General features: G+C 39.7%; 4 protein-coding genes across 7 annotated transcripts; 2 read left to right on the forward strand and 2 right to left on the reverse strand.

Moving 5' to 3' along the window:
* Positions 1 to 825: 825 nt before the first annotated feature.
* LOC108039655 (calpain-C) lies at positions 826 to 4,533 on the forward strand. Its single transcript, XM_044461197.1, has 2 exons — positions 826 to 1,950; positions 2,853 to 4,533. The coding sequence occupies exons 1-2, from the start codon at positions 1,202 to 1,204 to the stop codon at positions 4,165 to 4,167; spliced, it is 2,064 nt and encodes a 687-aa protein (XP_044317132.1). The 5' UTR covers positions 826 to 1,201; the 3' UTR covers positions 4,168 to 4,533.
* Positions 4,534 to 4,636: 103 nt separating this feature from the next.
* On the reverse strand, positions 4,637 to 8,741 carry LOC108039663. Of its 2 annotated transcripts, none has more exons than XM_017116737.2 (4): positions 8,698 to 8,741; positions 7,897 to 8,241; positions 7,508 to 7,820; positions 4,637 to 5,417 (listed from the first exon to the last, which is right to left on the reverse strand). In XM_017116737.2, exons 2-4 carry the CDS (start codon positions 8,232 to 8,234, stop codon positions 5,157 to 5,159), a joined length of 912 nt encoding a protein of 303 aa, XP_016972226.1. In that variant the 5' UTR covers positions 8,235 to 8,241; positions 8,698 to 8,741; the 3' UTR covers positions 4,637 to 5,156. The 2 variants fall into 2 exon arrangements, with proteins under 2 accessions (XP_016972226.1, XP_016972225.1); XM_017116736.2 differs by having other exon boundaries at positions 7,508 to 7,823.
* Positions 8,742 to 11,295: 2,554 nt separating this feature from the next.
* Positions 11,296 to 15,587, reverse strand: LOC108039657 (HIG1 domain family member 2A, mitochondrial). The gene is made up of 3 exons (XM_017116729.2): positions 15,500 to 15,587; positions 11,867 to 12,024; positions 11,296 to 11,780 (listed from the first exon to the last, which is right to left on the reverse strand). The coding sequence occupies exons 2-3, from the start codon at positions 12,009 to 12,011 to the stop codon at positions 11,617 to 11,619; spliced, it is 309 nt and encodes a 102-aa protein (XP_016972218.1). The 5' UTR covers positions 12,012 to 12,024; positions 15,500 to 15,587; the 3' UTR covers positions 11,296 to 11,616.
* LOC108039656 (high mobility group protein DSP1) lies at positions 14,056 to 20,044 on the forward strand. 3 transcript variants are annotated; one of them, XM_017116725.2, is made up of 6 exons: positions 14,056 to 14,732; positions 17,548 to 18,033; positions 18,112 to 18,270; positions 18,337 to 18,500; positions 18,622 to 18,796; positions 18,859 to 20,044. In XM_017116725.2, the coding sequence occupies exons 1-6, from the start codon at positions 14,709 to 14,711 to the stop codon at positions 19,033 to 19,035; spliced, it is 1,185 nt and encodes a 394-aa protein (XP_016972214.1). In that variant the 5' UTR covers positions 14,056 to 14,708; the 3' UTR covers positions 19,036 to 20,044. The 3 variants fall into 3 exon arrangements, with proteins under 3 accessions (XP_016972214.1, XP_016972216.1, XP_016972215.1); XM_017116727.2 differs by having other exon boundaries at positions 17,572 to 18,033; XM_017116726.2 differs by having other exon boundaries at positions 14,057 to 14,732; positions 17,569 to 18,033.
* The last annotated feature ends 1,471 nt before the right edge of the window (positions 20,045 to 21,515 follow it).

A 21,515-nucleotide genomic window follows, 5' to 3' on the forward strand; every position in this document is an offset into this window, starting at 1 on the left:
TCAAAACTGCGTTTTAAAACTCTGTGTTCACCGGTATTTCAAAACAACTTAACAGTTTTTGAATTAAGTCATTTGTTATTTTACGGGATCGTTGGGGGAGTTTTTATGAATCCATGTTTTTTTTAGGTCTTTGATGTAATTAAGTTATTTTTTTAGGTTTGTTTGTCATTATCTTCCAATATAGGGCATTTACTTAAGAGCTTATTTTTTGATTAAGTTCATATTTTGGACAATAATGGCTAAAACGGTTCATATCGTTTTTTTCCCCGAAACCGAAAACCGCCTACTTCGATCTATTTATTTGTAATCAGGGCGACCAAATATATGGATTCTGAAAATTTTAACGAGATCGGAGGTCGATAATACTTAATAATATACAAAAGTGTTAATATGAAAAGCTTTTCCAATTTTCTTTAAAATTTCTATCGATGTTTTAACCATCGATATACTGAAGCAGCGATGGATCATGTATCACAAAGAGGTAGCGTTTTTTATACGCGTTATATTTACTGATCTTAATAAAATAATTTTTTCCATCATCTCCTTGATATGTCCTGCTCACCTCAAATATCCGAGGAAATCCTTCATTGATTAGTGATCGTGTGGTTTTGTTGGACGCGGGAAATGATTTGAACTCTTTTGATTAAAGAAACATATGTATGTGAACTTAAAATTGTTGAGTTCATAAGTACTATCCTACCATAGTTAATTAATTATTAATATATTTAAAAACTCTTATTCAACACGTACATATACATTAAAAACTATTCACGATCAAAAAAAAAAGTCATTAAAATAACATGACGGTACATTTTGTTTCTAATATGAATAGATTTATTACGTGTTTGTGAATCTCATGTGAAGCGACGTCAGGATAAGCAATTAAATCCAATCAATAGATAAATTAGGGTTCAGGTTCATCGCATCGTCGCTGAGTTTATTGCGCAGGCGCAACGACCGAAGTATCTGGAACCAGTGGGTCCAATTAAGCGGTTCCCGAACCGAACCGGTTCGGACTCGAAGCTAGACTTAGCCCAGCTAGTTGGCATTGTATATTTCATGCAGCTCGTTAACTTTCACTTCGGTTACAAGGGGCGGAGACAAAGGCAAAGGCAAAGGCTTATTACAGCAGCAGCAGGATCTAATCGGGATCGGAATTGGGATCGGAATCGGGAGTGATGTGAACAATAACGCAAAGACAATGGCATCCAAATACGAGCGCATATTGAGTGACTGCAGGGCGAGGAACGTGCTATGGGAAGACCCCGATTTCCCCGCGATTCAGTCGTCCGTCTTCTACTACCAGACGCCCCCGTTTACCTTCCAATGGAAACGGATAATGGACCTAGCGGACAACGGATCTGCATCTGGATCGGGATCTGGATCCACATCTGCATCTGCATCTGGACCGGTCTTCCTGAACGAGACGGCCGAGTTTGACGTGGTGCCCGGAAAGATGGGGGACCGCTGGCTGGTCTCCTGCCTCGGCCTGCTCAGCTCCCTGAGGAACCTCTTCTACCGGGTGGTGCCCGCCGACCAGACGCTGGCCAATGCCCACGGCGTCTTCCGCTTCCGCCTGTGGTGGTGCGGGGAGTGGGTGGAGGTCCTGGTCGACGACCGCCTGCCCACGATCAACGGACGGTTGGCCTTCATGCAGCCGCAGGCGTCCAACTGCTTCTGGGCCGCCCTGCTCGAGAAGGCCATCGCCAAGCTGCACGGCTCCTACGAGGCCCTCAAGTACGGCACGCGCTCCGACGGCCTCACCGACCTCCTCGGCGGCGTGGTCCGGCAAATGCCCATCCTGGCGGACACCATCCGGCCGCAGACGCTCAAGGAGCTGCTGACCACCACGTGCATCGTCACCTGCCTGGCGGACAAGGGCGCCTCCGTGGCCAAGAAGAACGTCGCCGAGCGAATGCCCAACGGGATTCTGGTGAACGTTAACTATAGGTAACTATGTGTTCCCTTGTCAAGGGCCATTTTTATAGTTGGTTGGTAGATGTCATGTGTGGGTTTCATGTGCCAAAAACAGTTTCCATAAAAAAAACACATTTGGTTGAACAATTTAAAATATAGGTAGAGACACGTTTGGAATTTAAGGAAAATTTTTATAAAAAACTTTAAAGTATAGGACTGGAAACTTTTTTCGATTCCCCAAATTTTCCCCGATCCGTTTACTATAGATTAGGATAAACTCAATTTTGATATCAATATTTGCCCGATAGTGTTTCTCAAAACTAATTGGTAGATCAAAAAACAAAAAAAAAATTTAATTTAAATATTTGTCCAAACTTTGAAAATAGAAAATTTTGTATTACATTTAAATAATATTTTTGCAGAGGGTATTCTAATTTTTAGTCAAAATCAGTGCAATTAACTTGCTCAGCTTAAACGCTAGGGGCTAGAAACTTTCGCTATTGCTTTCGGGTCATATTAGCTACATTAAGAATTCTTTTAAGAAATTTTCTTATATGTATGTCGCTGGTTTTGCCTAATATGATGTTATCATACTATTTTGGGGCCAACATATGTACATATATTATTCATATCTCTCTATTTTGTGCTTAAAATGGTGGGTGTGTACCAGTTTGACCCCTTCCCATGAGTTAAATCAAAATATCTGTCTGGTTCATCAAAATCTTGCCGATCGGGAATGATCTGAAAAAACTCACTTATTTATTTTGTTATATATTTAATTACAACCAAGCAATGTGCTTCATTCCATCAGTAGATATTGTTAGCCTGAACTGGTATACAAAATTTGAAGCCAATGCATACATATGCACCTCATGTGATTTGATATATCCACGACATTCGAAAGCAAGAAATCTAACACTTCATAACACTTTCAGACTTTCCAGCCTGGACAAGGTTAAGACTCTGATGGGGGACTTGGTGCAGCTGATCTGCCTGAAGGACACGTTCTCCAGCAAGCCCTTCGGCGACAAGACGCACTTCCTCGGCGACTGGTCGCCGACGTCCAAGACGTGGGAGCGGGTGTCGCAGGTGGAGCGGGCGCGTCTAGTGCGTCTGCTGGCTCCCGGCGAGTTTTGGATGTCGTTCTGCGACTTTGTGGAGATCTTCACCATGATGGAGGTGGTGTACCTCGACACGGAGACGGCCAACGACGAAGAGATGCTTAAGAGTCGGCCGCTGCACTGGAAGATGAAGATGCACCAGGGCCAGTGGAAGCGGGGCGTCACTGCCGGCGGTTGTCGCAACCACGAGTCCTTCCACATCAACCCCCAGCTGCTGATATCCGTGCAGGAGCAGCAGGATCTCGTGGTGGCCCTCAACCAGCACACGGCCGTGGAGCCCAAGGTCATCGGCTTCACCATGTACACGTGGGACGGCGACTACGGGCTCAGCGAGTGCCTGCAGAAGGACTTCTTCAAGAACCACGTGAGCTTCCTCAACTCGGACTACGGCAACACGCGGCACGTCAGCTACCACACGCACCTGGATGCGGGCCACTACGTGCTCATCCCCACCACCTACGAGCCGGCGGAGGAGGCCCACTTCACAGTCCGCATCCTGGGCACGGGGGCCTTCCGGCTATCCTGCCTGGAGACGCAGACCATGATCCTGCTGGACCCCTTTCCGGCGCTGAAGAGCTCGGAAGGGGCGGAGCGGGGCGGCGGGCAGAAGGTGAAGAGCGTGTGCCAGTACGAGCCCGTCTACATGCAGTTGGCCGACGAGAACAAGACCATCAACTGCTTCGAGCTGCATGAGCTGCTGGAGGCCTGCCTGCCCAACGACTACATCAAGGGCTGCGCCAACATCGACATCTGCCGACAGGTGATCGCGCTGCAGGACAGGAGCGGCAGTGGGCGCATCACCTTCCAGCAGTTCAAGACCTTCATGGTCAACCTGAAGGCCTGGCAGGGCGTCTTCAAGATGTACACCAAGGAGAAGGCCGGCATCCTGCGAGCCGAGCGCCTGCGCGACGCCCTCTGCGACATCGGGTTCCAGCTGAGCACGGACATCATGAACTGCCTGATCCAGCGGTACATCCGCAAGGACGGCACTCTGCGGCTGAGCGACTTCGTGTCGGCCGTCATCCACCTGACCACAGCCTTCAACCAGTTCCACCTGAAGAACTACAGCCAGGTGAACGTCATAGAGGTGCACCTGCACGACTGGATAAAGAGCATACTCAGTTGCTAGGCGATCGGCGCTTTTGCTAGATTTATATGTATGGTTACAAACCCTTAAACCGAACTTCGTCCCCTTTATTTACCACTAATTTTTTTTAACATCAAAGTTTCTATAACTTAAAATAGTTTTCAGTAACATGACAGGAACAACGGCAACTACAAAATGATCCCACTTAATTGTTAATCAGAGAAAACCAAAAACTGGTCTGATATTTTGATATTTTCATCCGTTTTGTCTTTTCAATTTCGATTTAGCCAGAATTAAGCGAAATCGGTAATGTTCTGCGTCTGCAGAATTATGTACTACTGAGAATTTTATTTATTGTTCTTATTACTACAATTAAACGAGCGCTAAAGGCGAGACGTGTTCAGAGTATTTTTAAAATGTATGTATGTTTATTCACTTTCCCCAGCTTGGGAATAAGGATTCCAAGGTAAGTCTGTATGCAGATACAATAGTTGGCCTTTCCGATCTGCGAAATCGAATTGCGCGGTTAGTTGGATTATCTGACGTATAGTTAAGTATTTATAAAAGAAGTGTGTACAAGCAATTGTTAGCGACGCGAGTATTATGTGTGCATATAGTACACTAGCGGATGTAATCCATAGTAGGCTTAAAAGTAATTGCATGTGCGTGGGTCTTCATAGTAAAAGTGGTATTGAGTCCTGCGGCAGTTTTAAATTCCTAATATTCATAATCGAGGAGATTAAGTGATTCCTCTTTCTTGAAATTTCTTGACTCTGGTCTGGATTGAATCGTGGAACTGTCTTTATCATATTCAGATAGATAGGAAAGTTTCTCTCAATCCACGGACTAACTGCCTCGTGATCCCCGCAGAAACCCACACATGCGCATCACCTCTTAAAATAGTCTGAAATATCAGCGGGTAATCACTACATCCGTAGTTTGTTGTGGACGACATGACCGGGTCTCCTCCCAAGTGTCTCCAATTGAAATATACAAGACGCAACTCAAGTGTTCCTCAATTGACATTACGTTTACATGGACGTTCCGTTCTGGGAGGAGGCATCGCTAATGCGACGGGAGAGCGTCGTCTTGCGGCTGATGGACTTGGAATTGCCGTTCTGATTGGTCGGGGTATCGTTTGATGGGTCCATGGTCCGCAGCGCAGACCGTTTCAGTGATCCGGTGACCTCATGGGGCTCTTGGTATCCGGAGTCCATATCATCGTGGTAGGAGTCCATCAACGGCGTGGGGTCCTCGTAGTCGTAGTCAACGAAGCCATTGTTATCAAAGGACTGCAAACATTGGGTTGGCATTATTGACGGAAAATTAATATAGATTAACTCCGAAAAGACATTTTCTACAAATTTATAAATATTAAAGGAAAATTTTTTGAGTTTTACCGGCTCGAGGTCAACAATTGAAAAATGTTTTAATTAAAAGTTTTCAAATTTTATTTTTTGTTCTTTCCAATATATTTCGGTTGCACTTCGGCAACCGTCTTCAGGGAATTTAATTTTACACGTCTGCACCGTCGGACGTGGAGATTAATAAAATAATATGTATAACATGTGCGAGCTCAAGTCGTTAAGAAATCATGGACGTTCAAAAAAAGCTTATTTAAGGTGTTTTCCCGCTCGAGTGGTGTAATAGAACTTAAAACAAGAGTGAACGCTATAGTCGAGTGCCTCGACTATTAGATACCCGTTACTCAGCTAAACAACTTAATATAAATATGCCTTCTTGTATGTTTTTCGCCTCTCGAATTAGCTCCCGATTTTTATGTTAAGATCTGTACCCAGGGAACACCGCTATTGTATGGCGCCATCTACCCCAAGACATTGGTACCACGGGCCATGAAAGGCGGAAATGTAGGCGCTAGCCAGGCTTAAGCGTTTAATGGGTTTTTTGGCGTTATAGTGGGCGTGGCAAACTTTTATTAGGCCAATCGATAGGTATTGACGAAACAAATACATATCAAATAAAATCTTCATAATAGCATCAAAACTGTGGCCACAGCTTGTGGCTTGTGGGCGTCAGAGGGGGCGTGGCACCATTTTGAAACAAACTTGCGCTGCGTAGGAACTCCTAAAATCTACATGTAAAATGCCAATCTTCTAGCTTTTATAGTTTCCGAGATCTCAGCGTTCATACGGACAGACAGACGGACGGACAGACGGACAGACAGACGGACAGACGGACAGACAGACGGACAGACGGACATGGCTAGATCGACTCGGCTAGTGATCCTGAACAAGAATATATATACTTTATAGGGTCGGAAACGCTTCCTTCTACCTGTTACATGCTTTTGCACGAATACAATATACCCTTTTACTCTACGAGTAACGGGTATAACTACGCATTTGTATACCCTCGCAGAGGCAAATTTAATTTTAGTCAACTGATTACAAAGCAATGACGGAGACATTTCCGACCATATAAAGTATATATGCATTTATTGACCAGGATCATCAGCCGGTTCGATCATGATTGTCGGTCTTTTTCTAAGAAAACAGTATTCACGTATATATGGAAATGGATCACACCTATACCTTAAAGCTGTCATTGGAACGATTGGTCAATGATAATCTGTGTAAGCATCGTAACTTTGTTGTTCTCAATCTTAATTATACAAATAGGAACTGGACAACTAAGTATATAGCCTACAACATTTTGACTGCATTGCAAATGAATGAGACATTTTCGATCCTATAAAGTATAAATATTCTTTATCAGCAAGGACCATTTCACAAAGCTATCATAGGGACGATCAAAAACTTTTTGAAAAATCGTCATAACTTCATTGTTAAGTACATATATGCGTGGAAATCGATATATAGTCGTTTCATAGATATTGCATTTTTGTTGTATTTGCTTCCACCCTTGTTCTTACAAATTTCTTGTTCATATTGAAACTTCACCGCTTAACTTGAAACAAAGAACAAATTACGACTATTATTTGACATTACAGAATTACTACATGATTTTACTAAAAGAAAAGCGAAAATGGTATATTGTATTCGCAATAAATTTTGAAGAATGTAAAAGAAAACGTTTCCGATTCTAAAAAGTTTTCTTGCCTTATATGGAAGACATTTTTTGGCATATGAGTTTTAAGTGAAAATATGAAAATTTTTATAAATGAATCATATAAAATAACAGCCTCGCCTCGAGCTATGCAACATATTTTGTAAGAAGGCAGTGAGTAGTGAGCACTCGACTATTACTTTTTATTTAAGGCTACTATGTATCCATAAAACTCTTTCTCGTTAATTACGCTAGGTTAAGTTCAGAAGGCACTTCAATATATAAAAAAAAAAAAAAAAAAAGACTATTACTTCTGCCCCTGTTTCCGTTTCCCCGGAAGTATCCCGAAGCTCACCTTGACAAAGGACTGCGAGTGCTTCTCGTAGCCGCGGAAGACCTGGCTGTGGGACTTGCCGCGGTAGTCCACCGACTCGTAGTGCCCGTCCTGCGAGTTCTCGATGATGAAGTGCCGGGTGCCGTGGGGCGTCAGGGTGGCCCACAGGAGACGGCTGTCGTTGACCAGTTGGCTCTGGAGCAGGTCCCGGCTGTTGGCCGTGGCGCAGGGATAGAGGATTCCGCCGGAGGTGAAGGCGTTCGACTTGGTGGCCTCGCCCAAGGCGTTGATGGCCGTCTGCTTGATGTTGGCGTCGTGGTACGAAAAGAAGGAGCTGCTGGGCAGGAGGAGGAAGTGGCGATTAGGGGCCGATCCCTGAGAGCCCACGGGAGTGGGAGCCGAACACTTACTCTCTGCATCTGATCACGATGAGGGCCAGGAAGCAGCCGAACACGAATATCCCAATGCAGGACGAGACGAAGAGCCACACGTTCTCCAGGCTCTTGGAGTCGCTCCTCACCAGCTCCATCAGCGCGTTGCCGCTCTCGTTGTGCTGCATCCCGTGGCCGCACATGAAGGCGGCGAAGCACGGCTGGGACTCATTGGAGGGCACCAGGATGTCCACGGTCGCCGGCTTCGAGATCAGGAAGGACGGCAGCGGTGGCGGCGGCATCGAGAGGATGAAGTCCGGCGGCGGACCCGCCAACTGGTCGCAGCTGCCCACACAATTTCCGAGGAGTATGTTCATTTCAAAGCTGAAAGTATCCAAGCGGACTCGATAATTTGTCACCTGGCGTACTACGAATCAATGGCGAATACCTATGTACCCCCTCTATTCGGATTCATGTGTATCTGTGTTGTGTTTGGATTCACAACACTATTTTGGGGGTAGGTTTTCCTATAGTAACTACGAATCTACTAACGGCAGGGGACTAACTATTAACTCTTGCGGCCGATTTTAACATTTCGTACTTCGTAGCACTCTTAAAAGTCTAATATTTTCTAATTCCCGACTTTCCCCAACCGAAGCACTAGGATACGCAGGTACAAACACAACCATTCCTAGAAAATTCCATTGCATCCTGGGGAAAATAGATATTTTGGCACTTATCCCCCACAGTGGCTTAAATAAAGCGTGGCAGGTGAGAATCTTTGGAATCACATTAACGGGTAACAATGATGAACAATTGAGTTAAAAAACAGTTTCAAACCTTTCAACACACAGCCTAGACTTGCGTCAAGGAAATCCCAGTCAGAACTGAGTGGTAGTAACTATCCCAAAAACACGGCTCTCCATCAGAAATGCGCGCGCATCTTCCCCCGACATAGGTAACCAGTAACCTTACAAAACTTTAAAGCCAGTGGCCGGTTACTCCTGTGCCGTCGGACACACCCAGGCTCATCCATATCCATTCTTCATAAAGTATTTATTTCATTTACACACCACTATAAAAATACAACCAATAACATTGATAAGATTGATTTCGCTTTTCCAGCTTTTCCATCTGTAAAGTGTAGGAAAATGCTACAATTACATTTTCGGGGTGAAATACCGCTCAATGAGATTTGAAAAACAATTGTTTTAATATTAATTTAGACTTTGAAATATTTTTTAAAAACTTGAAAGCTTTTTATTCAAAAGGCTTTTCCAAAATCGGACTTTATCAGGACACTTTTTGGTTCAGATCTAGGCTGTGTTATGTGAGGCCCACCTCGCATCATTTTTATTACATTATATATTTATTTGTTATTTCACATCTCCGGCCACTTGCTGTATTTGAGTCAACATGCCAACAACTTTTTAAAAATAAAAAAAACAAATTTTTTATGACGGTCCAAAATTTTAAGCTCCTCCTAATTAGAAAACTCATAACTTCAGTCTTGATTGCTTAAGTTTAATGAAATTGGCGCACAAAAATCAATTAGATTTATTATCTTTCAAAAACAAAATATTTTCATACTTTTTTTCAATTTTTATTAAACCAAGAAATTTTTAAGTAAAGTTTTTCGGCGCGGTTGCAAAGTAAAAATAAATTGTAATGCCAGACCCTATTACTAAAGTCATAGTTTCTGTTTTAGTCGTGAGCTTAAAAATATTTTTAAGTTTTCGGTCGATAAACTAAAAAATAAAATACAACTGTTTTACTACGTCAGTAATAGCTTTCTTTCTTTAAGTTAATGACAATTAAAATATATAGATATGGCTTGCTGATTGGGAATCAGCGAAAACCCACTAAACGAATAAATTTCTAGATTGCCACAGAATTCCGAGCATTTACACAAATCTTGTCACAAATAAGTTATTAATTTGTTTCTTATTTATTTTATTGAGCAGTACTTGGATAATTTCATCTATTGCGCGCCATCAACTAATTCTTTACAAAGCAACTCTGGCAGAACCCTGGTCGTGCTTTTGCCAAAGCATTTCTGGTAGCGCTGTATTTAACCGACTCCTAGTAAATTGCAATCAGCTCTTTTAAGTACTCTCCACACTGCCTCGAGTTTCCTATCGATTGATTAACTCGATTATCCTCTCCGCATTGGGCTAACATCATAACTAGAGTTTTTTCAATGGAAATTAACGAAAAACTAAATGCAAATACGATAAAATAACGATACATTCCAATTATTAAGTTACCCCAATGTAGACATATTTACCGCGTTAAAGCCTAGTATCCAGATCGACGAAAACCGTACGCCAGTCATGATAGAGAGCGAGAGGCAAACAGCTGGCGTTCACTTTTCGTCGGGCCTTTTTTTCACGTCGGTCCCCTGATCGACGAAAAAAATACCAGAAAATTCCATAGCGGAAATTAACTTTGGGTGAACCCTAGCGAAAAGATTAAAAAATTTAATCTTTTGGCGTGCGCTTCTCACTGAACATTATAAGAAATGGAGGGAAAAACTCAAAAAACTCACAAAAGTCGATTGCAGGTGTTTACATGTGAGGACAAAATAACATTAACACTATCTGGGGTGCCTCTTGTCAGAGCAAAATGTTTTTTAGGTCCAGAATGTACGAAAAAACACAATAAAAGTGCAGCTATGAACTTTAAATTAGTAAATAATTATCAGTAAATTAAAATAAACAACTGTTAAATTTAAATAGTATTGTTTTTAATTTCTTTGTACAGCGGCAGACTTGTCTTGCCAAGGTATTTGATAATATCTTTTAAAGGCTCTTTCCCGCAAATACGATATTTGAATTTTAACTGCTTGTCAACAAACCCAGCTGATTGACAGTACGACCGTAGCACGCTTAAATCTGATGAACTCTCAAACTTTTGGTCACACTGGAAAGATTAAAGTTTTTACGCTAGCGTAATCGTTTGTCGATCTGGATTCTAGGCTTTAGAATATAACCGATCCAGCAGCTGAAAAGTGCAAAGAAGGAAAACACATATATATCGAACAGTTTGATTTTAACAGCTGTTAAAAAAACTGTTAAAAGCTAGTGCTCATATGCAATGGAATTTGGATGATGGATCATATACATACATTACCGCCAGAAAATTGTATTTTAAATAATAGTTTTTCTCTTAAAAACACATGTTGCCAAATCGTTTCCATGCACAACCTAAATTACAGCATTGCGCACAACATTCGTAGAAACGACAAATTCAAAATTGATGCAACATGTATCAAAAAAGGAAGCGTTCTATTTTTACTCCAGGAAATTAAACTCGAATCGGAAGACTTTTTTAAGGAGTTAAAACAATAATATCGCTAAATCTATCGGGCTAAAGGAGACTATATTATTTTGACTACAGACTATGAATTTAGAAAACTGCAATAAATTCGACAAGGGCTCAAGTATAAGTTGGAGACATTTTGAGTGTCAAACTAATTGGTGATTTATGCAATTTATTAATGTGCTTGTTTTGTATAACTCTTAAAACCTATTGGTTAATCACAGCACGAACTATAAAGTACCCATATTATAATCGACACATTGCAAAAGTAAGATTTGTTGGTATCTTTTAGAAACTATATATATAAAGTTAACATATATTTATACATTTACATATATAAGTTAGTATTCGTAGGTGGTAACTTTTGTAACGTGCTAGAATAACGAAACAGAATTTAAATTCAACCTATATATTTTGGTTCATAACATTATAAAAGTGCTATTTTTTGTCGGTGTAAGTCATAACGACGCCGACAATCAGAGCAAAAACGGTAAACCCCTGAGCCGCGATTCGAGTGCGCATCATCAGCTGCGACATCTTGCGATTTCCAGTGCGAAAGTTGTATAAACCAGCTGTGAGAGCCGCAGTGGTCGCCAGGCACCCTGCATGCAAAATAAATGCACAATTACACAAATAAATATTTGTTTTGTTTACATAACCCCGGCTATGCTGCGTGACAGAAACTTACCCAGAGGAACCAGCGGGTTCTCTTTTATCTTGCGCTGAAGCTTTTCCTTCGTTGTTTCTACCTCGATAACAGGTCCCAGGTCTTGGCGTAATTGAATCCAATCCAATTCCTCCTCAGGAAGGGAGACTTGAATTTTGTTCGACATATTGCTGTTATTACTAGTAAATAGAATGATGGCAACTACAAAGTCGAATTCTATTGTTGAATTAGAGATGAGCACGTGACACAAACAAAAATCCGTTCGTTCACACCAAGCCTGCGCAAATGCAGCTGATTTCGGTGGTAATTTTGTTTGCACACTGCAGCCACCTAATATTAATATCGAAATAGTCGCAATAACGGGCCTTGCTTATGAAAGTAATACTAATCCAGATAAACTTTAATGAAATAGTCGAATAGGCCTTACCTTGTAATATTTTTTTAGAAAAAAAAGGAACCATTTCACTAAATTTGCAGAAACATTTTTTAACGATTTTTATTCCGGTTCCTTTAATATTTATTATTAAATTTCACGAAAATCTTTGGAACACAGCCGAATCAAACATTTGGCTTAGAAGTTTTTAAACCTATTACGTTTAAAATTTTTATTTCTGTAGAAAAACAGTTGTTCTTTGCTTTGATTCAAATATGAAAAACAACAAATTTTAAAACAATAGTAAAGTGAACAAAAATCATCATTTTTTTTATTAAATTAGTTGACAAAGTAACGGGTACTATAGCGTTCGTTCTTGGTTCATTTAAAGTTTTATATTGTTAAAGATTTAGTGGCCATAAATACTTAGCCTTTTTTTTGGAAATGTGGTTCATGATGTCATAAAAAACTAAGGTTGTCAATAGTTTAAGAAACTAAATTAAACTAACTATAAAAAATAAAGTCAAACATGTTTTTAAGTCCCAAAATTTATGTTTTAAGATTTTAGTCAAGGGGTAAGCTATTTAATAATTTATCTAGACTAATGGTTGCTCCCACTAACGTTGAATATTTTCGTTGAATTTTTAACAATTTACCAATTTAGTCGTTTAGGGAATACCCTAAGTATTTTTTTTAAATTACGAACTCATATAACAACTAACGGGTTTATATGTACATACATATTTGTACTTATGTATGTATGGTGAATATGAACATTGATACTATTGTTGTGCAACATAATTGTATTTTAAATGTTTAATTTTTAAAACTGTTATTTTTTATTACGTTTACATTACGTCTACGTCTAAGAATCAATATTAAAAAATATTAAATATAAGATACATACATATAAAAAAGTATATCTCGAAAAATTAAATTTATTTAATTAATTAAAGCAATTAGCTACTCAAAAAAAAACAATTTACAAAATTTGTTTTTTGGGTTTCTGTGCCCTCACTAATACGTTTACACATAGCTGCATTATTATTATTTTAACATGCCTCTCTTTTTAAAACGGGAGAGAGCGAGAGAAAAAGAGAGATGGAGAGAGAGACCTGGGAAGTACAGTCAGACGGCAATACAAAATGAAAATGTGTATGTAGCAGACACTGCTATGTGTGTTCTATACGTACATATATGCTTGGTATGTATCGATGTGTTTGCATTGATGCATATCGTTTTTGTAGAATTCGTATGTCAAGCGTACATGAATAATACATAAAATAATGAATTTAGGGTGCAAACTTATGTGCATACATGAGTCTTCAGATAAAAATAAAATATGTTGAAAATAAATTTCCCATTGCTTTGTTCAAAGGTACGCTTGCAGGTTGTGTAAAAACAAAACTTATTTCGGTGCCTTTACCTACATACACACATACATAGTATGTATAACAACTGCGTGTATGTACATATGCATACATACAGTTTTGTATTTTTCCCACACTCCATAGTTTGTATGTAAGTTAAGAGGGGTGAGGGTGCGAAGCGTTTATGTACATACTCGTGTTTGTTTGTAGGTGTGCACGAAAGTAACAAGCCAAAATTTTATAAGGCCTTTTCCCTCCACCACGTGTATGTACATATGTATGTATCCTCCGCCCAGAGAGAGTGTACAGTAAGCCCAAGCAAGCGCTCTCACGAAACGCGTCCAGTCCAGTCCCAGTCCACCAACAATTCAGAATGAACCGTGCTCTCACTCTCCCGCTCCCATGGTCTCTCCCGCACACATACACACCGTTGCGCATACAATTCAACGCATACAGAAGTTTCGTTTGGATTTTGAAGCACAGTAAGGCAGAGACGGCTATTCAATTCAATAGCCTTTGCATTCGTTGTTGGTACTCTCTGTGTGTGTTTTCAATCAGGCGAGCGGCGCGCGAACGAACCTCATATTTTCCGCATTGATACGATACCAACAAAACACAGCGATACGATACAATAAAGCAGCGTATGCAGCGCTGTTTGTTTATTTTTTACAAGCTAAAAACAAACGACAAAACAAATCAGCTAGCCGTCCGCGTTCGCGTTTGCTTGGCGCTGCAAAAAAAACACGCGTTTCGTTTCGTTGCCGTGCGTTGGGAGTTTCAAAATTCAGATTTCGAATTTCAAATTAGCGTGTGCCGTGTTCCTTTTTCTTCCCACTATCATACACACACATATGTGCGTGTACATACGTGCAATAATCAATACAATACGACTTACAACAAACTGCGTAGAACAGTATTAAAACTGGCTTAAGACTCAACTCCGACTTGCGTTGGTGTGCGGTGCGTTCATACGATTATTTGTGCAAGAAGGGACGAAAGAGTGGCCAATTGAGTTACTATTTAAGACTGGCAGTGATAGACAGCATAAGAAAGGAAATTAAATAAAGCCAATCCACGAGTAAACCGTTCGGACCAGATCCGATACCTCACAGTTATAGTTATGGAACACTTTCATCAAATACAGGTAAGCTTGTGTGCAGGTATACGGCGTTTAATTTAAAACACCAACACTCAAACGTACTAACACAGTCACAGCCGCGTTGTTGTATGGGTTGCCGCGTTTTCGCCAAACTTAATCATTTTCCCGCCAAACGGCAGTATAATTAATAACTACAATGCATGTATTCACACTAAAGAAGCTTAAACTATTACGCGGATATTTCGGCACCTGATTGGGCTCTTTGCTGCAGTGGAAATTTTTGAAACGCTCTCCTATGGCGGTGTACATGATGAATACATAAGTACATACATACATATATGTATGTACAAATGCTTAAACGTATTTTCATCGTGTCGCTTTGTTTTTAGGTAATAAGTAACTAATGCAATAAGAGTATTCCTGTGTGTAAGTATGCATACAAACAAAAACGACGCTGTACAATCAAAATTGTATTTTGCGTGCGCATCTAAGTCCGCCATTTTTCTTATTAGTTTGTATAAATATACCAATATTTTTATACCAGAATCGTGAATTCTTGCAAACACTTGGCTGTAAATTTTATTATATTTTGTTTGCCAAATGTTGCCGTAATGTGATGTACGCACGTTTGTTTGTATATGTTTGTATGTACAACATATGTGAAAACCTGAATATACAAATCAAATCACAGCTTGCGTAATCTGAAATGGGCTATTTTTCCCCAATGTGTGCATAAATACATAAGTACATAAATATGTATACATAAAAATGTACGACCGAATACTTGGTCATGCAAATATTTATGCGCATACCTTTTTATTTTTTATGTATGTGTGTACATAAGATTATAACTGCTCAGTTGTCTTCCTTTCCAATATATACAGATATGTACGTACTTTTTTTTGCAAGAAGGAGATACCGTAATGCTAGGAAAATTATTTTTGTTTTGCTTTTGAGCTGCAGTGTCTTGGAAATGGGCAAGAAAAACAGCTATTTTCTGCTTTTAGGTTGCTTAAATAATTGCGTGTGGTTCATTCACCATCGACCATTCATGGTTTTTCTCTGACGCCCTGGTTCTAAACTCTAGGCCCTGGTGCGAAAACAAAAAGCCGATTCGATTCACAAGGCGGAACCAGTGCGATTTCTTCTTCTTCCGCAAAAGTTAGTTCCATTTCCATGCCCGTTTCATGTAAAAGCTTTTATCTCGGCGTAAACAGCTGGTAGGATACTTAATTTGTATACAAATCAAGTAAGAACGCTAAGGTCCAAGATAATGATTTAAAATTGGACAATTATTTAAACGCAAAATATGATATATCTATGAAAATGTTTAATACATTTGTTTAATGTATAAAATTGATGAACATTGTACATGTATACGGATTATCTACATGTTTATTTACATGGATGACAACGGCATTGAAAAATACAAAATTGAAAGGATAACTAAAGCCCATAAGTTAAATCGAATCTCTCCTCCAAAAAGGAATTGGTATATTTTTGATGTGCTCAAAATTCAAATACATTTGGTTAGAAGATTTTAACGCAGTGATGTTGATATTTGCGACCTTATAACGTATGTTTGTCTACATTTATATTTTTGATCAGCATTCCTAGGCGAGTCGATCCAGCTATGCCCGTCTGTTTCTAAACCGTTTGCTAGCGCAGTAGATTAAAAAATCATGCCGATCGGACAACTATATCATATATCTGCCATACGAACGCTCTGGAAAAATTAGCTAAGTTTGTTTTGTTTATGAGGAAGTATCAGTATTCTCGCTGTTTATTTTGTTTAATTTAATTGTTTTATACCTTTTGGAACCCATATATATGAGTGCAAGGGTTTGCCGAAGCTAGCTCGTTGTTAATACAAATGGGATCTAAAACCCTCAAAGCTACGAGTACCGAGTACAAAAATAAGCTTTTTTGAACGGAGACACTTATGCTTACGAGCCTCGGTTTTGTAAAAAAACAGACATTTGTGTATATGATTAAATATCAAATCTGTATCTGCAGATTTCGTATCGGTTTAATTTATCTTTCCTATATCTTAAATGCATAGATATCTTAGCTGACATAAAGTCGAGCCTTATATTTATTTTAAATCAAGGCCGACCGTGACCTCAAGTTGGTTTAACTGCTGACTACCAAGTCGAGACATCGCAAAAACAAGTCAGTTTTAAACCTTTTTTAAATCTCGAGCTTAACAAAAATAATATATTTTAACTGTTTAAAACAGTTTCTGAACATGCATATATAACTCGATTCATTTAAGTTTTGAATTGTTGCAGATCGGAAACAATGTCTCCTTTCATTTGCAGTTCGGTAGTTTTATAAGACTTAGAATAATCGGAAAAACTGCTTTGAAATTAGCTGCATCTGGGCAGAAACTTTTCTTTTATCTGCTAGACATTTGTTATTTTTATAGTATACTTCGAACCCTTGATTTAGGTAGTCTCCATTTGGGTCACATATTGTAAATCTCCGCCTAGTCCGTTCGGATGGACCCTTGGCTCTTAAAATCTCAGTCAACTCTTCACGTGCAGAACCCTGATTTTAGGGGAGTTAGTAACAGCCCGGTTCCCACTTTTCGGTTGACAAGAAATATCCGCTAAGCCCTCGTATTGATATTGCCCTGTTTTGATGCATCCTACCTTTGTTATTTGTTATGTTTTACTAATCCATTCACACCCGTAAACTCACTACAATTCTCACTATTAATAATATTAAGGACTATCTTAATAATTAGTGCGATGCTAGAGAGGGGAGAATGCTAAGACTCGAAAATTTGTAGTTTAGACTCAAAGACTGGCATCGCACTATTAATGATAATAAACATCACCAACCAACTATTGATCAGCAAACAATTCAACACTATCAGCAGCAACTGGCTGCTCAGCAACAACAACAAGTACAACAGCAACAGTTGCAACAGCACCAGGTGGTGGTGCAGCAGAATCAGCAGCAGGCACATCAGAACAGCTCCAACACCACAGCCGGCGTTGGAACCCAGCAGCTGTTCACATACAAAATGGCCAGCAGTTTTCCGAATCCGGCCACGACAATGGCCCAGGTGGTGGCCACATCGAACGCCGCCGGCACCACGGGCTATGACTACCGTCTAAATATGGCCCAGGCCGCCGCAGCAGCCGCCGTGCCCGGCTCCCAGTGGTGGTACTCGGCCGCCAATCAGGGCCAGGTCGATGCCAATACAGCCGCGCAACTGCAGCACCAACAGCAGCAGCAACAGCAGCAACAACAGCAACAGCAGCAGCAGCAACAGCACCAGCAGCAACAACAGATGCAACAGCAGCAACAGCAACAGAACGTCATCAACTCTGCCGCGGTAAGCTAGGAACGGCGGTGCTCTCACCGGAATAGGTTCAATCCATCATCTAACATGATTTTAATGTACACCCCACAGAGCCCAATGATCAGGGGCAAGGCAGATGCAAAGCCCAGAGGCCGAATGACCGCCTACGCATACTTTGTACAAACTTGCAGAGAGGAGCACAAAAAGAAGCATCCCGATGAGACCGTGATATTTGCAGAGTTCTCACGAAAGTGTGCCGAGAGGTGGAAGGTAAGTAACACGACTAGCCAGCAAGCCTGAACGGGTATCCTTTTTTAATGACGGTGCTCCCCTCAGACAATGGTGGACAAGGAGAAGAAGCGTTTCCACGAAATGGCCGAGAAGGACAAGCAGCGATACGAGGCGGAAATGCAGAACTATGTGCCGCCCAAGGGGGCGGTTGTGGGACGCGGCAAGAAGAGGAAACAAATCAAGGACCCAAACGCTCCAAAACGTTCATTGTGAGTTCGTAGCAAAATCAATTACCTTATCTTCAAATGTGCAGAAGTGACTGCGAGACGAAGAAGCAATGGATCAATAATGATTTAAATTCTTTTATCTTCCACCTTTAAAAAAAAACAGGTCTGCGTTCTTCTGGTTCTGCAATGACGAAAGAAATAAGGTTAAGGCACTTAACCCCGAGTTCGGAGTTGGCGACATTGCTAAGGAGCTGGGACGGAAGTGGTCGGATGTGGATCCTGAAGTTAAGCAGAAGTACGAGTCGATGGCAGAGAGGGACAAAGCTCGATATGAACGCGTAGGTTTTATTCAAAATGTGTGATTTGGATAGCCAAATGACCTCTGATTTTTCCATTGCAGGAGATGACAGAGTACAAGACGAGCGGGAAAATAGCCATGTCCGCACCGTCGATGCAGGCGTCGATGCAGGCGCAGGCACAGAAAGCCGCGTTACTTGCCGCCGCTGCCCAGCAGCAACAGCTGGAAGAGCAGCACGACGACGACGACGGCGATGGAGATGATGACGAGAACCAATAGGTTTAGCAGTAAATACTCTTCACTATTTATACACACAGTCGTTGTCACGAAGGAGAAATGATAAATGATAACGTTGGTTGATCTATTATCAGGTTGACCAATGTGTGTTGAATATATATTTATATATATAAGGGTGTTCTTTTTAGAGGTTCCGTTTTCCGGTAACAGAAAACTGTCACAAATAGTTCAGATCTGACATCGCTTCTATCAGTCGTGTTTTGATTAAATAGACTAACAATCATGGTGGGAAGGTTTTCATTTTTAACGCAGTAAACAACAAACACAGGTCCATAAAAAGCCCGAACATTGCGTTTTCGGTCTTGTGAATCTCGAATGTGTGATGGCTCTAACAGAAATTTTTTTAACCAAAGTCTAGCTATAAATCCAAGTTCCACATAAATCTCTTGCCCTTTCTGAAGAAGTTTTAAAATTAACCGAAGAGAAGTAGGCTATGAAAACATTGTTCCTAAACTCTGAAAAACTGTATTCCGAATTCTTAAGAGATTCTGTGACACTAATGGATTTTTCAAGCGATTTGCAAACCAACTGAAGAAAACCTCTACAGATTTCTGTGATTGGAAAACCAGAGCACAAATTGTTTTTTTGTGGGAATTTGATCGTTATCGGGAAGTGAAACCTCTAAAAAACACTTATTATATATATGTAAATGCATATATATAAATAATATATAATTTTTTTTTTTAATATAAGTAATCAAATTTCCATGAATTATGAAGATAAATCACAAAGAAACCTTTTATAAGTTCTATGTTAAGATGAATACGATTAAGTATGGTTAGATTAAAATGACATTAATCTGTTTGCAAACCTTATTTGTGCTTCAGTGCTAAGTTTCTCCTAAAGTAATAAGAGAATTATTTTATAAATTGAAGAAATTCATCATGATGTCATTCGTTCTCAGCAACTATGAAGGTTACCACTACATTTATAAATATTGGTACATATTTCCCATTTATTAAAGTTAGATTCACCATAATGAAACTACAAATAATGTGTTTACTCATTCGAGTTTATATGTCCCCAACAAAAAAAACTTAATGAAACGTGATAATGTTAAATACTTAACTCAGTGGCGGGTAATATCTCGATCTATTTATTTTTGCCTCTACATGCGTGAATTAACTTTACACATGTATTTATTCGTTTTTTAAAACCGTGTAATTTAAAAGAGGTATTGAAATTCAATTTTTATTTTTTCATTTGCGAGTTCAGTTTGCGATTCTTGAACTTAGATTCTTGGAGAGATTTGGGTTTGTGTTCATTTGTAAATATATACATCAATTATAATAGCCACGATCATAAGATTCTGAAAGTTGATCTAAGGTTGCCTAACGTTTTGATGGATGAAGCAACTAAAACGATGTCGGACATTGCAACAATTGCTGACTTGTACATGTACATACTATTTGAAGTATTATTAGATGAGACTACGCAGGAGTTAACGAGAATCGAAGGCATGTTAAAAGAAAACCGTATATTACAATATAATTCAACAGGACTGTAAAGTAATGTAAATTACGAAGAAAGTTGGAAGGACGAAGTGAAAAATAGATTAACGTCGGCCTTGAAACCAAGGTTCCAGGCACCGAATGTGCTTATGCAGATAAAGAGCGACTTGCTTCTGCCCATGATAGAAGGTTAGTCCATCTACGTTGGTCGAAAGCATGTTTTTCTTTATACAGCGTGTATAAGCTAAGTAGTGGTAGGTTATAACGTGATAGGAGAGGAGCTGAAACTATAACTATGGATGCGTCAAAGGTCAGTTAACCTAGACGTTTCTAGCTGTACCCCTAACTTCGCTCTCCCCACGTTATGAGTGCGACATATGTATATGTATGTATTTATATATTTTTAGCATGATTTTGATAGAGAATAACTCGCCACCGAGATTATATTCATAGAAGTGTCTAGGCTAAACCCTTAATTCCTAATTTTCTACAAATTGACGGTAACCCCTCATAATAATTACTATGAAAATTCCAGTTCCCCGTGCGCTTGTTATAAGAACTTAACTAATATAAAATAAACTTTTAGAAATGAGATTCTTTTAGATGGAATGATATGTTCTCAAATCCATTTGTCTTTATTATTCGTTTTGAGTAATACTTGGTACATATTAGATGACGAACTTTTATGTTAAATCACTATAAACAGCTTTAGCTTTTATATTTGATAGACAGACAACACTCGGAAGACACCCTGACCGAGTTCCTAAACTTAAAATGTGTGAATTAATTTAGCAATACTGTAGTAGCCACTAAGAATTTGTTTTTTTTTCCTAAGAATTTACACAATACTGTAAAAATAGTTTGAAATAAATTTAATTTAGCTAGATGTACGCTTGTAAAGGCAAATCAGAGAAAATTTGTTATGAGTTGTTTTGCGTACTGCTATGTGCCAAAGTGGTTTCAGGGGATTAACCAAGTATTTAAAAAAAATTGTATTCACAATCAGATGGT

Source organism: Drosophila rhopaloa, unplaced genomic scaffold (assembly GCF_018152115.1).
Source record: "Drosophila rhopaloa isolate 14029-0021.01 unplaced genomic scaffold, ASM1815211v1 contig_3, whole genome shotgun sequence".
NCBI classification, from domain to species: Eukaryota; Metazoa; Arthropoda; class Insecta; order Diptera; family Drosophilidae; genus Drosophila; species Drosophila rhopaloa.